The sequence below is a fragment of the Podarcis raffonei genome, chromosome 2 (assembly GCF_027172205.1).
Source record: "Podarcis raffonei isolate rPodRaf1 chromosome 2, rPodRaf1.pri, whole genome shotgun sequence".
Taxonomy (NCBI): domain Eukaryota; kingdom Metazoa; phylum Chordata; class Lepidosauria; order Squamata; family Lacertidae; genus Podarcis; species Podarcis raffonei.
This window is the reverse complement of record NC_070603.1, coordinates 14582994-14596389: the sequence shown is the minus strand read 5'-3', so window position 1 is coordinate 14596389 and position 13396 is coordinate 14582994. Positions and strand designations below refer to the sequence as shown.

General features: G+C 46.4%; 2 protein-coding genes across 4 annotated transcripts in view; both read left to right on the top strand.

Annotated features, from left to right (window-relative positions):
• The window catches only part of PAN2 (poly(A) specific ribonuclease subunit PAN2), a 38802-nt gene extending 36011 nt beyond the window's left edge, over positions 1–2791 (top strand). For both annotated transcript variants that reach the window (XM_053374713.1, XM_053374723.1), the window contains exon 26: positions 1363–2791. In XM_053374713.1, the coding sequence (XP_053230688.1) occupies positions 1363–1397 (35 nt within the window). In that variant the 3' untranslated portion in view covers positions 1398–2791. The remainder of the gene's footprint in view (positions 1–1362) is intronic.
• A 1806-nt stretch (positions 2792–4597) lies between these two features.
• LOC128406913 (inactive dipeptidyl peptidase 10-like) overlaps positions 4598–13396 on the top strand; it is a 53980-nt gene continuing 45181 nt past the window's right edge. For both annotated transcript variants that reach the window (XM_053374798.1, XM_053374789.1), the window contains exons 1-3: positions 4598–5687; positions 9866–9980; positions 11790–11885. In XM_053374798.1, coding sequence (XP_053230773.1) covers positions 5652–5687; positions 9866–9980; positions 11790–11885 — 247 coding nt within the window. In that variant the 5' untranslated portion in view covers positions 4598–5651. The remainder of the gene's footprint in view (positions 5688–9865; positions 9981–11789; positions 11886–13396) is intronic.

Below are 13396 nucleotides of genomic sequence, written 5' to 3'. Positions count from 1 at the left end.
TGCCCAGAGTTTTTGAGCTTTTTTGGGGGGGTGGGGAATGCAAAAAAATCACTAATCCGACTGGCAAACGCTGATAATCACTCATGTCGCCGAAGCAAACATGCGTGTACCTGCTCACCAACAGCAGACGGCAATTGCACGCTCAATTGACAAAGCGGCAGCCAATCCACAGCAACCCTTGCCGCAGCAGCCAATCACCCACTAAATAAACGCAGCAGCAGAAATTGTAAGCAGCATTTTATGCAGCTGCCAATCACCCACAAAATCGCCGCTGAAAAGCTCTGCTCCCGGCTGCAACCAATCACCCGTCTCCCCCCACGCACTACCCATGTATAAGATGACCCAAGTTTTTAAACATGCTTTTAGAGTAAAAAAAAGCTCGTCTTATACATGGAAAAGTACGGTAATCGTTTTCCAAGTGGAATATGATGGAAACGACCCTCAAATACGGCCGGCGGCAGTACGTTCAATCTTGCATAGGTGAAAGCACGTCTGTGTTTTAAAACTGTTAAGTTTTGCAGATGGGATATGCGGAGGAGACTTAAGCCTTGTGTATCTTATGTATTTATGTACTTTTTTATGTACTATTTATGTACTTAAGCATCTGATGTACCGTATTTTTCGCTCTATAGGACGCACTCCCCCCCTCCAAAAATTAAGGGGAAATGTGTGTGTGTCCTATGGAGTGAATGCTGGCTCCTTGGCTTCAGCGATAGCAACGTGAAGCCTCCGAAGTGCAGAGGGAGCGCTCCCTCCGCGCTCTGGAGGCTTTGCGTTGCTTTCGCTCTCCAGGCTTCAGGGATAGCTGCCTGAAGCCTTTGGAGCACAGTGGGAACTCGCGCTGCGCTCCGAAGGCTTCGGGTTCCTTTTGCTGAAGCCGGGAGAGCAAGACCCTCTTGGCTTCAGCAGAGAGGGAGAGCTGTGCAGCGCCCCTTCAGCCAAGCAGGAGGAGAAATGGAAGGGGCTCCGTTTCTCCTGTCGCTTCGCTGAAGGGGCGCTGAGCAGAGGGGGAGAATTCCCCCCCCCCTTTTTCTCCCCTTCTAAAACAAGGTGCATCCTATGGTCAGGTGTGTCCTATAGAACGAAAAATATGGTATATGGAGGATGATTTCAGTGATGCACGGGCACCGAGTGCAAATAGCATTCCTGAAAGGTTTATCGCACTAATTGGTTCAAGATGTGGATCCCTCGAATCCCTGACCTTTCCTGCAGGAAACCCTGCCACCTTTGGTTCCCCAATGTCCAGAGTCTTCTTTATGATGCTGGGCCATGGATCCTATCGACAAGTTGTTTAGAGCTAGGTGGTTGCCGGCTGCCGTTCCATGGTTCACACAGTGCTGTCTTTTCATATTTCTCCAACAGGTGCCGCTGTGTTCCCAACAGTGCTGTCCCTCTGATCCTCAAGACCTCGCCAAATCCCGTCTTTTCTGAGCTCTCTTCAGGAGGGGACTGTCAAAGAATCTGCTCCCCAAGACCTGGACTTCCTAGGACGTGGATTATAATGCATATGCGTGTATGGAAAGGGAAGGCTGTGGTAGTTAGCAGGCACTCTGCACATTTCCAGGGGCCAAGGGAATTCTGCCAGAGTGCCTCTGTCCCTGTTTTCCTTGCCAGTTTTCGTAGATCCCAGAAATCCTACATAAGTAGGGACAAGAGAGTGTGTACAGCAGTACCCTTTGGTAACCACATGGGGGCACAGTTACACTGAAAGAGCTGTTCTCATGGTTTGAATGCTGAACATACACACTTCTCGAGGGCACTTAACGCCAGACTATTCTCACATGTATTTTGTATAAAAGGGGTGAGTGAAACCAGATCTGTGACTTGCTCCGATCCATCCTTTCTGTGTCCATTGATGCCATTAGCAGAGTGGATCTGGATGAGCTTGCACCTGTTTTTATCTTCTGGCTCGGAACTGTTCCTGAAACAACGTAGATCTGGACTCCACTGCCGTTGGACTTCCGTGGCTTTTAAACTGTTTTGTATTTTGTCCGTGAATTGTGGTCAAGGCGTCTACGAAATGTAATCAAGCTGTAAAAACACTGCAAGTGTTTCGGATACTCCTTTGTAGTTCTGCCTTTCCTTTGCTTGCTTGTCCTGTTTGCTTTCTTCTTTTTTTCATTTTGAATTGTAGTCATCCCTGGTCCCCCTGAAAATATAATGTCATTAATGTGTATCTACAAAGCCAGGCTTTACAACACTTCCAGCTTCAGAACTCTGCCCCAAACCTTGTGTCAAGCAAATCTTGATGACCAGGGAGTCCACTGTGTGTGTGTGTGTGTGTGTGTGTGTGAGAGAGAGAGAGAGAGAGAGAGAGAGAGAGAGAGAGAGAGTTTGTGGCAGAATTGAGAATGATTTTAAAGGGCATAATATCAAACAGAAAGAGGAGAATATATTGGGATACTGAAGTAGAGAGGAAATGAATGGCGAAAAGGTAAATGGCAGCTAAAGTTGGGTTCATCTGTGAAAAAGGCAGGCCTTCTGTATGGGATGCTGTGGAGCCAATCATGGTTTAGGATGTGAACTTGCCCCTAAGAGAAGGGCTTAGTAGCAATGAGATATCAAAAGCAGAGCAGCTAGACGCATTAAGAGTGTTTGTATTGGGTGGGGAATTTTTTCTAGCCAGTGGGCCGGATCTTTTTACCTCCCTTCTCAGTAGGAGTGGATAGCTGTGAATGGGCTATTACATAATTTTAGCTCCACCCACTCTTTGCACCCTCCCCTGAATGTTACCCTCAATGAAATGTCCTTAGGCTGACAATCTCCACTTTTAATAAAATGACTTGCTTTCTCCTGTGGCTGATTCTTCTAAGGGATGGGGTTACATTGCGAGACCTGCACTTACCTGTTCATTGAACACACGCCCTGCATTTTTCCATGACAGCAGGCTCCTCATGAGTCACCTTCCAGGAAATGGCAGGAGCCTAAGAGCTGGCTCACACCCCCATTGTCCTCTCAATTATAATGCACTTCTTCCAGGCAGATAAGTGCCCAGTTAAGTGACAACCTTAAGGAATATCTGTCTTGACAGCAATTTCTCTCCTGCCTAATTTGTTCTTATGGATTAGCAACACACCAGGATGCCAGGATCCCGTTGGTCAGTAACAAATCTGTCAGTGGCACCAAACCCCAATATTCAGGTTTGATTGGTCAAGAAACCCAAAGGAAAGAAAAAGCATTGAAAATACTTTTTTTTTGGGGGGGGGAGACTTTTCTCATGAGGGAAATGCTGCCTGCCATATTTCATCTAAAGATTTGCATAGATCACAGAATTTATTTTCCTATTGTTGAATTGGATGAATCCCAAGCCGGAATTAAGATTGCCGGAAGAAATATCAACAACCTCAGATATGCAGATGACACAACCTTGATGGCAGAAAGTGAGGAGGAATTAAAGAACCTTTTAATGAGGGTGAAAGAGGAGAGTGCAAAATATGGTCTGAAGCTCACCATCAAAAAACTGAAGATCATGGCCATTGGGCCCATCACCTCCTGGCAAATAGAAGGGGAAGAAATGGAGGCAGTGAGAGATTTGACTTCCTTGGGCTCCATGATCAGTGCAGATGGTGACAGCAGTCACGAAATTAAAAGACGCCTGTTTCTTGGGGGGAAAGCTATGACAAACCTAGACTGCATCTTAAAAAGCAGAGACATCACCTTGCCAGCAAAGGTCCGTATAGTTAAAGCCATGGTTTTCCCAGTAGTGATGTACAGAAGTGAGAGCTGGACCATAAAGAAGGCTGATCGCCGAAGAATTGATGCGTTTGAATTATGGTGCTGGAGGAGACTCTTGAGAGTCCCATGGACCGCAAGCAGATCAAACCTCTCCATTCTGAAGGAAATCAGCCCTGAGTGCTCACTGGAAGGACAGATCCTGAAGCTGAGGCTCCAATACTTTGGCCACCTCATGAGAAGAGAAGACTCCCTGGAAAAGACCCTGATGTTGGGAAAGATGGAGGGCACAAGGAGAAGGGGACGACAGAGGACGAGATGGTTGGATAGTGTTCTCGAAGCTACCAACATGAGTTTGACCAAACTGCGGGAGGCAGTGGAAGACAGGAGTGCCTGGCGTGCTCTGGTCCATGGGGTCACGAAGAGTCAGACACGACTAAACGACTAAACAATTGTTGAATTTGGAGCAGTTGGCTTCAGAATGTATGGTACTGTACTTAAAATGAGGGACAGTGAGCCGGTCCCATAGGCAGCTATTACACCAGGCCTCACTTTTGTGGGCTGACCTCAGGTCAAGGTATGTTGCTGGGTGCCCAGCTGTTTTATGCTCTTGAATTTTAAAACTTTGTCCTCCATTCTTCTCTTGGATGCTTATATTTTTGAATACTTACTGCTTTGTTGCGTCTTGAGCAACATTTACATCCTAAATGGAATGTAAGTGGAAATAGCCAAGAAACCGGACAAAACCGTATCATAGGCCCTTGAACCCGTCAGTCACTCCTGGGCTTCAGTTTACAAGTAATAATTGTGGAAGTAGCTGGTATAATGGCAGTATGGATGGCCTTTAGATCATCTGTATGAAGAATGTGAGTTGAAACAAAATTAAGTAAAGGGGTCCATTTAGTTTTATTGGCTGCGGTTATGCATAGGTTTGCATTGGAGAGAAATTGAGTTTTTATGGAGGAATTGCTAAGGAGTGGACCTGCAAGTACCATTGTTAAGGGTAGGTGATCGCTTTCAGTATTGTGGCCCACTTCAAACTCCATTACAAACTTACGTGCAAATCGTGAGATTGCGCTATGATCTATGACACTGCCTTCTTAAATTGTGGTGCCCAGAATTGGTTACAGTACAGTGGTACCTCGAGTTAGATACGCTTCAGGTTACATACGCTTCAGGTTTCAGACTCCGCTAACCCAGAAATAGTGCTTCAGGTTAAGAACTTTGCTTCAGAATAAGAACAGAAATTGTGCTCTGGCGGCGCGGCGACAGCAGGAGGCCCCATTAGCTAAAGTGGTGCTTTAGGTTAAGAACAGTTTCAGGTTAAGAACGGACCTCCGGAACGAATTAAGTACTTAACCCGAGGTACCACTGTATTCCAGGAGCGGTCTGATCAGGACACAATAGACTGGTACTATTATTTCCCTTGATCTGGACTCTATACTTCTGTTGATGCAGCCTAAAATAGCATAGCTATTTGACAGAGCTTCCCTGCATTGATTAAGTTCTTGGATCTGGTGGCTTTTGCAGGGCTTTCGAGCCCTTTGAAAATTTGGGGATCTGATGCTGCCCAACTTGGGATCCCTCTGTAATCATTTAGCTCCTCCCAACCCTGTATCCTAAACAGTTAACGTACCTTCTAGGTTCCTGCCTGAACATTTCCTCCCTTCCATCCTCCTTAATTGGCCATGCTCCCTGCCAAGCCATTGGCAGGATTTCCCCCCCTTTATTTCTTTTCTTTTTGCTGAGGGAGCCCAGATTGCGGTCTGTCATCTTGATTGATCCCCTCCTTCTCCAGCTCAGGTCAGTATATCAAGTGTTCACCAAGGGGGGGTTTCTGCAAGAAATGGCCTAGTGACGCTGGCTGCCACTTCTGAAGAGCAAGAGGACCTGACGGATCTCCAGAGGGGCGAAGAGAGAGGAGAATATACATTCCTAGTCTTGTGTGTTGGGAGTTCTCTCCAGTAAAAACCTTCGGCATGATTGCTACCCATCAGAACATGACAACCGCTCTGGTGAGTTCTGCCTGTAGGTTCAGCTAGTCAGTTTGCCCTGAAACAGTGTGTTTTGTGTGTGTGTGTGTGTGTGTGTGTGAGAGAGAGAGAGAGAGAGAGAGAGAGAGAGAGAGAGCGCGTTGGATAAGACAGACTTAGGGCTTCTTTCGCACTCTGGTTCACCCCAGTATTGAAACTTGGGAAAGTATTTTTTTGGTAGAAAACCCCAAAACCCATGGGCCTAATTTAGTTGAAAGCTGATTTCATCACATGTGCTGTTTTGCACATTGCACTTTGCGGGTTAGATCCAAATTGTTAACATTAGTTTTGCATAGTGGTTCAGACGTGCTTTCTCCTTCTATATGAGGCTTTTACAGGCGCTAAAAACCTCCTACGCACTTTGGCAGGGGGTGGGATGGAGAAGAAGGGAAGTGCCTGCCTAAAAACATCCATTATTGGGGAGTTTATTTGATATTTATATTTTTTTAAGCATTCCAAAACGTTTGTCCTGGCTGTATCAAGGTGATTCTATATTGCAGTTCACAATGTGTGATACTGCTATGGTTGGGCAGTAGCCAAAGCAAATTAAAAACTGGATGTCTAATGTTTCATCTGTTTGGTATTATGAGACCTGTTAGATGCTCTGCAGAATTGCTGGTGTTTCCCTCACTCATCTACACAGGTATCTCCCTCCCCCCTTCCCTTTTTTTCTATTCAAGGCATTATTTAAAGGGGTACATTTAATACTGAGAATTCTAGATAAGGGGCAACTTTTCTCTCTTTGCTTCGGGAGAGGGGGGGCGCTTAGGATGCTCTCTAGTGAGAAATACTTGAGCAGTTCTGAGGTGATTATACGGTCTGTAGAATGAAGTTATAAGACGAAGAATCCTGGACTACACTGCATCAGACTGCAGGACGTGTCTTATGTTTTTGAACGCTTTCCCACCTTTAAATCTACAACAAACTTCTCAACAGGCCATAAACTAGAAATTGGAGAGAGAGAGAGAGAGAGAGGTTTTGCGTAACCATTTCCACGGTGTGTGAATTTACTAGATGTAGGGGCAGCTAAACCAGTTAGGGTGACTGAAGAGTAATTTCATGCACACAAGGCTCTCAAGTAACAGTGAAAGAAGAGGAGAATTAGCCCAGGTTATATAGCACAGACACCACTAAATTGTGCCCATGCAATGGCTAAAAGTGACCAGTGCGGACCCATGACATCACTGGCTTGAATTTATCTTATTTATTGACCATTTCCCTGACACCTAACTCCTTGTGGTGCTACCACAAATGGGGATTGTCTCACCAGTGACATCTGCCCGCCGATATTAACTGAAGTCCTATTAGTTGTCTTGAGCATATGCAGAGGGTTCCTCTACTGAGGTTATGTGGGGCAGGGGCAATGAACCAGTTCAGATATGCCGTGGGATCCTGCTCTTGGCAGTAGTTGGCAGATGTGATAGAGGCACCCAGGCTGCTTCAGTTGAATCGCACCCACAACCTGGAGCTGCCCTCATCCAGTACAGTGGTACCTCGGGTTAAGTACTTAATTCGTACCGGAGGTCCATTCTTAACCTGAAACTGTTCTTAACCTGAAGCACCACATTAGCTAATGGGGCCTCCCACTGCTGCCGCGCCACCGGAGCACGACTTCTGTTCTCATCCTGAAGCAAAGTTCTTAACCGGAGGTACTATTTCTGGGTTAGCGGAGTCTGTAACCTGAAGTGTCTGTCACCTGAAGCGTGTGTAAACCGAGGTACCACTGTACTTAGATTGTGTCCTGCAGTGGTGGAGAACTTTGTGCCCTCCAGCTATGGCTGGACTGCAGCTCCCATCAGCCCCAGGCAGCATTGCCAATAGCCAGGGGTGATGTGGGACTGTATGACATCTAGAGGACCACAACATCTGGAGGGCCACAGGTCCATTGTCCCTGCTTTATAGTGAAACCAGCTAATTCTAGGATTTTCCAATACAGTGGTACCTCAGGTTAAGTACTTAATTCGTTCCAGAGGTCCGTTCTTTACCTGAAACTGTTCTTAACCTGAAGCACCACTTTAGCTAATGGGGCCTCCTGCTGCCGCTGCAGCACGATTTCTGTTCTCATCCTGAAGCAAAGTTCTTAACCCGAGGTACTATTTCTGGGTTAGCGGAGTCTTTAACCTGAAGCGTATGTAACCCGTGGTACCACTGTACTAGGATTCTCCTCAGATGCAGCAGCTCCCTGCCCTCGGTCATCCCGAGTCTCTTTCGCTTGGTGCTTGCTGGTCATTTTCTGACAGGAAATTTTTCTCCTTTTACTAAAATAACATCACTACTTTATTAAACCGGTTGTTCTGTGTCTCTGGGTACGTTTCTGTGTGGGTTTTAACTTCGTATCAGGATGCTGCCACCAATTAATATGCGACAGGCTCGGCGCCTCAGTTACTACTCACGCCAATGTGCCTGAAGCGTATGTAACCTGAGGTACCACTGTCCAAGGTTGAGTTCAGGAGCATCCTTTATAGCAGTTGTGGGGGAACTTTGTGCCTCCAGATGTTGCTGAGATAGAACTCTTATCAGCCCCAGCAGGTATGGCCAATGGCCAGGGATGATGGAAATTGTAGTCCAGTAACATCTGGAGGACCAAAAGTTCCCCGCACCTCCTTTGTAGGAAAAGCTCGTTCCTTGATCTGCCTTAGACTGGAAACCCAATTGCCCAGGGTGGGACAGGTTTGAATGTGGGGAATTTTAAACGCAACAGCTGCCCACAAAGTCTCTGTTGTGGGGAACATCAATCACTGCTCTCAAGAGAGCTGTAGGGCCACCATTGCAGCATGGGGAGCCAAACTGTGGCTTCCAAGTCCAAATGTTTCAGGAGCAAAGATGTGCTTTGGGGTGGGCCATGAACTCTTCCTGCCGGGCTCTGATCCAAGCTGCTTTGGCAGTTCTCTGAAGTGATCTCTTAATTAAGACTGAAAATACCCGCAAGGGGGGGAAAGAACAGAAATGGTGCCAGGCAATTAGTTTAAAAGCCCTGTGGGTTTATAGATCAATAGGAGAGCTAGCCTCTATCAGCCTTTTTTTAATTTTTTTAATTAGCACCTCCTGGTTTCTATAGGGGAAGCAAAAAGTAATAAATGACCAGCCTAGAATCCTATCCCAGCCTGAGGAATATCTTTGTGAAGAAGAGCGGACTGCCTTAGGCCGTACAACCTGTATTCACAGAACTCAGTGGGATATTTTTTTTATGAAGAGGCATCATGGATATACAGTGGTACCTTGGGTTAATTACTTAATTCGTTCTGGAGGTCCGTTCTTAACCTGAAACTGTTCTTAACCTGAAGCACCACTTTAGCTAATGGGGCCTCCTGCTGCCGCCGCGCCGCCAGAACACGATTTCTGCTCTTATCTTGAAGCAAAGTTCTTAACCTGAAGCACTATTTCTGGGTTAGCGGAGTGTGTAACCTGAAGCGAATGTAACCTGAAGCGTATGTAACCCAAGGTACCACTGTAGATGACTTCTCCATTAGGCCACACAGCCACACCTGCCATGATCGCAAACCTGGAGTCTTGCATATCAGTGGTTCTGTTTTTTGGAGTGTATGGGGTGTTAGGGGAGGGGCAGTACTTCTGGTGCGGACATGTCATGTCTGAGGTAGTATGTCCATCTTTGGCCCCTCTACCCTGCACTCACCTCTCACCTGTGGCTCCTAGAAGCTTTCAGCATGCAACATCAGCCACACCCTGGCTTCAGCTAGGAATCCTTTTGACTCCACCGGAGGGAGCAAAGCCAGGTTACTCCATGAATCCAGTTTACACCTAGGAATCTGGTCTTTTTAACTCCACTGGAAGATGCCAGGACAGCGTGCTCCTACCCTCCATACATTACTGGACTTCCAAGTCTCTAACATCATATCAGCCCCAATGGTCAGCGATGATGAAGGCTAGACTCTTAAAACATCTGAAGGCCACCTTGTTGGTTTGGGCACCATGGTTCATAAGCGTACCATGGTTCATAAGCGTACCATGGTTTATGCTATCTGGCCATCTCACAATCAATGGTTTTTGGAGCAGATACGGTCTTGTAACTCATGGGAGGAAATAGATAGCCCTCTTCCGCTTGGTTTAACATGGGACGAGTTAAACACTCATAGCTAAACTTGGAACGAAGCAAGCTGGTTTGCACTAACCAAGGATCTTTTCTCTCCCTCCTCACGCAGAACATGGGGTTCAGCAGCTCCCCGCCTCGCAACTGGAAGGGAATTGGGATCGCAATGTTGGTAGTGGCGATGCTGGCGTCGGTCATCATTGTGGCTATCCTGATGCTCACTCCAGGTGATGCCCACAGGGCAGAGTGCTTTCATGGGCGGTAGCTTAGTTAGGTTTGCCTTACACCCGGATTTTCCTGGGCACATCCGGGATGCCAATGATGGAATTAGTGTCTGGGGTGAAATCAGCAAACTTTTTGCAAAAAAAGCTCAGCAACCTTCCCAAAAACAGCATAACTTTTTGTGTCCAGATTTTTACTTCTTGAAATATGGCAACCCTAAGCGTAGTGGAGGGGACGCGGGTGGCACTGTGGGTTAAACCCCAGAGCCTAGGACTTGCCGATCAGAAGCTCGGCAGTTCGAATCCTCATGATGGGGTAAGCTCCTGTTGCTCGGTCCCTGCTCCTGCCAACCTAGCAGTTCGAAAGCACGTCAAAGTGCAAGTAGATAAATAGGTACTGCTCCGGCGGGAAGGTAAACGGTGTTTCCGTGCGCTGCTCTGGTTTGCCAGAAGCGGCTTAGTCATGCTGGCCACATGACCCGGAAGCTGTACACCGGCTCCCTCGGTCAATAAAGCGACATGATCGCCGCAACCCCAGAGTTGGTCACGACTGGACCTAATGGTCAGGGGTCCCTTTTCCTTTACCTTTAAGCGTAGTGGAAACTTTTGACACATTCTTGGTCCTCCAGGGGTTAAAAAGCATAATTGGAGTATTTTGCTTTTTAAAAATGAGAAGCATTAAAAGGGAAATCAGCTGCCAGCCACCTGTGTATGTAATCTGAATAAACTGGTGCAATGGAAGTCGAATTAGGCACTGCAGATTCTTTGCATAATGGGCTATTAGTGCAGAAGTACAAGACTTCATTGAGTATACCCTTTGGAGACTCAGAGGTGTACATAAAAGCAGGGGCCAGCTCTCTTCCTGGTGAGCCCAGTTTCCCTTCCTTTTACTCTTCCAAGATGCACAGCCCTGCCTCCATGGCAATGCCGATCTCTTTGCTGATTTGCTCCTACTCACTCTGCTTTTCTGCTTGGCTGTCTCAAGAGTGTTGACTATAAAAGTCTGGGAGCCAGGCAGGCAGTGAGCACATTGCCAGGCACCTGTAACTAAGACCGCGGAGAAATTCGGATCCGTTCACATTTGAAGGCCAGCCTACACAATTTGTGCTTTGTGAAATAGTACGCAGACTGAAACACAGCTGTCCTTCAAAACCTGTGCTTCTCTGAAGTTGGCAAGCCATTTCTCCAGCCAAGTAAATCTGTAGTGCCTATGGCTAGGAGGATAAAGAGTGCGACCCAATGGGGCGACCCAGTCAGATTGGCAGGGTACAAATAATAAAATAATAATAATTATGAAACTGTTGCGTACAGAAGTGCATTGTATTAGGGAAAATAAAAACATTAGGAAAAATGGGTATATGAGGCAAAATTGCAAGTAAAAATGGTCAAATGAAGAGAAATCTGCACTAAAATGCTGGTGAAACTCCCCGAGGACTTTAAAAAAAATAATCCAGCTGTTGTGGAAATGTGCAGAACTCAATGGAAGACTGGAAAAATTAGAAACGGAAATGGACAGATCTGACTATCCCTGCACAGTTCCACTTTTTGCCTTCCTCGCATGTTTAATATGCATGCTGAAGCCCTTATAAAAGGCCTGTATGTCTTGAGGAATCGGTGGCTCCCTTGCTGTTGTTGACCTCCAGTTCCCATCTGCCCCAGCCAGCATGGATCAGCGGTCAAGAATGATGGGAGTTGTAGTCCAACCACACCTGAAGAGCCACAGGTTTCCTGTCTGTGCTCTAGATTGCCCAGAACACACAGTAGTGGCACTGCACACTACTAGTCAGCTGTTCACCCTTGTCTTTCCATATCTAGAAGACCCCCCAATTGGCTTCCGCACTCCTCTGACTCTTGATGACCTGGAGAGTGATGATTTCCAACTCCACCAACCCCAGATACATTGGGTGACAGGTGAGTTGTTTTCCTCTGATATGTGCTAGAACGCGGACGTGTCAATAAGATGTTCAATAAGCCAATTTGTTTGGACTAAAGGCTGCTGGGTGGAATTTATTCCACACTCGTGGTTTTACGAGGAACCAATGTCTTTTATGAACCAACAGTTTGGCCTAGAAAATGCCCAAAACCTCTTCTACGGTTCCATAGGGCAGTGGGCATTCAATAACATGGCAATATGTAACCTGGGGACATGGGCTGGGCTGTAGGTTAGCAGTAGAGAATCTGCTTAGCATGTCGAAGATCTCAGGTTCAATTCTTGGCTACTTAAAACCCTGCTGAAAGCATGGAGAATGTCTGTCAGACCGTGTACACCACTGTTGGGGAATCTATGGACCTCTAAATGCTGCTGGACTGCAGCTCCCAAAATCCTCTGCCAGGGGTGCAGCCCAGAAACAACTGGAAGCCTATAGGTTCCCCATGTCTGACATAGACAAGATTGAGCTAGACACTCAAATGGCCTGATTTAGTATAAGAAAGGCTCTTATGGAAGTTTGTGTTCCCTTCTGACCTTCTCCTTGGGGAAACCCTGACAAACTTCACAGGAAGTCCAGAGTATTCAAAAACAGTTTTGCTAGAGAATCGCAAGATAACAATTTTTTTACATATCAACAAATACCTTGATCATGACTCCATGACCCAATCCACCCTGAAACATCGTCTCCAGGGATGGAGGTGTATTGAATGAGAAATATGTTGATTGGCACAAGTTGAACCAGTTTACAAGATCAATTTGTCACATCCAGATCCAATGAAAACCTTGCCCTTCAGTCCATTTTGAACGTTCCCAAGTACTTGCAGCCCCTTAGATTATTTAACATATTGCTACAAAAGTTAGGTGCCTCCCGGTGGCAAGAGCCCATGGGGTTCCAGGCACTCACCCGGGGTCTGTGGTCCTTTGGAGAACTGAGACATGATGGAGATTGTCATAGCTTTCAGAAATGTGGTTTATTCACCTATTTACACCTTCACTCTGCATGGAGGGAGTCCAGATCTTACAGCATGGTCATTTCAAGAGGAGTTTGTCCCTCACAGCAGTGCAGCCAGCCTTCAGCCAGCCTGCCCAAGATGGATCCAAGTATTTCTTCTTCCTTCTTGTTCCCAGAACACCCTGCTAAAACTCTCTTTTCCTGTTACCTCACACCCAGTTACCCTGGCAACCTTCCAAACCCCTAGAGCAAGGGCGGAGGACAGTTTTCAATGCCCCTCAATGGCCCTATATTGTTTCTTAATGGGCCTAGCTTGACCAGGTCGTTTTTTGCATAGGCTAGTTCATGAATTCCTCTATAGCTTGTATTTCTCCCTTCACATCCCAAATAACTGAAATCCTACCATTTAGAAATTTATAGGGTTTAGCGGGACCACCCCCCCCTGAAACCTATAACGGTATTTTCCTCATTTCAGGGTCAAATTAGATGTGAGATTATTTTATTTATTTGTATTTGTTTTATTTTCCCGCCTTGCCCCAC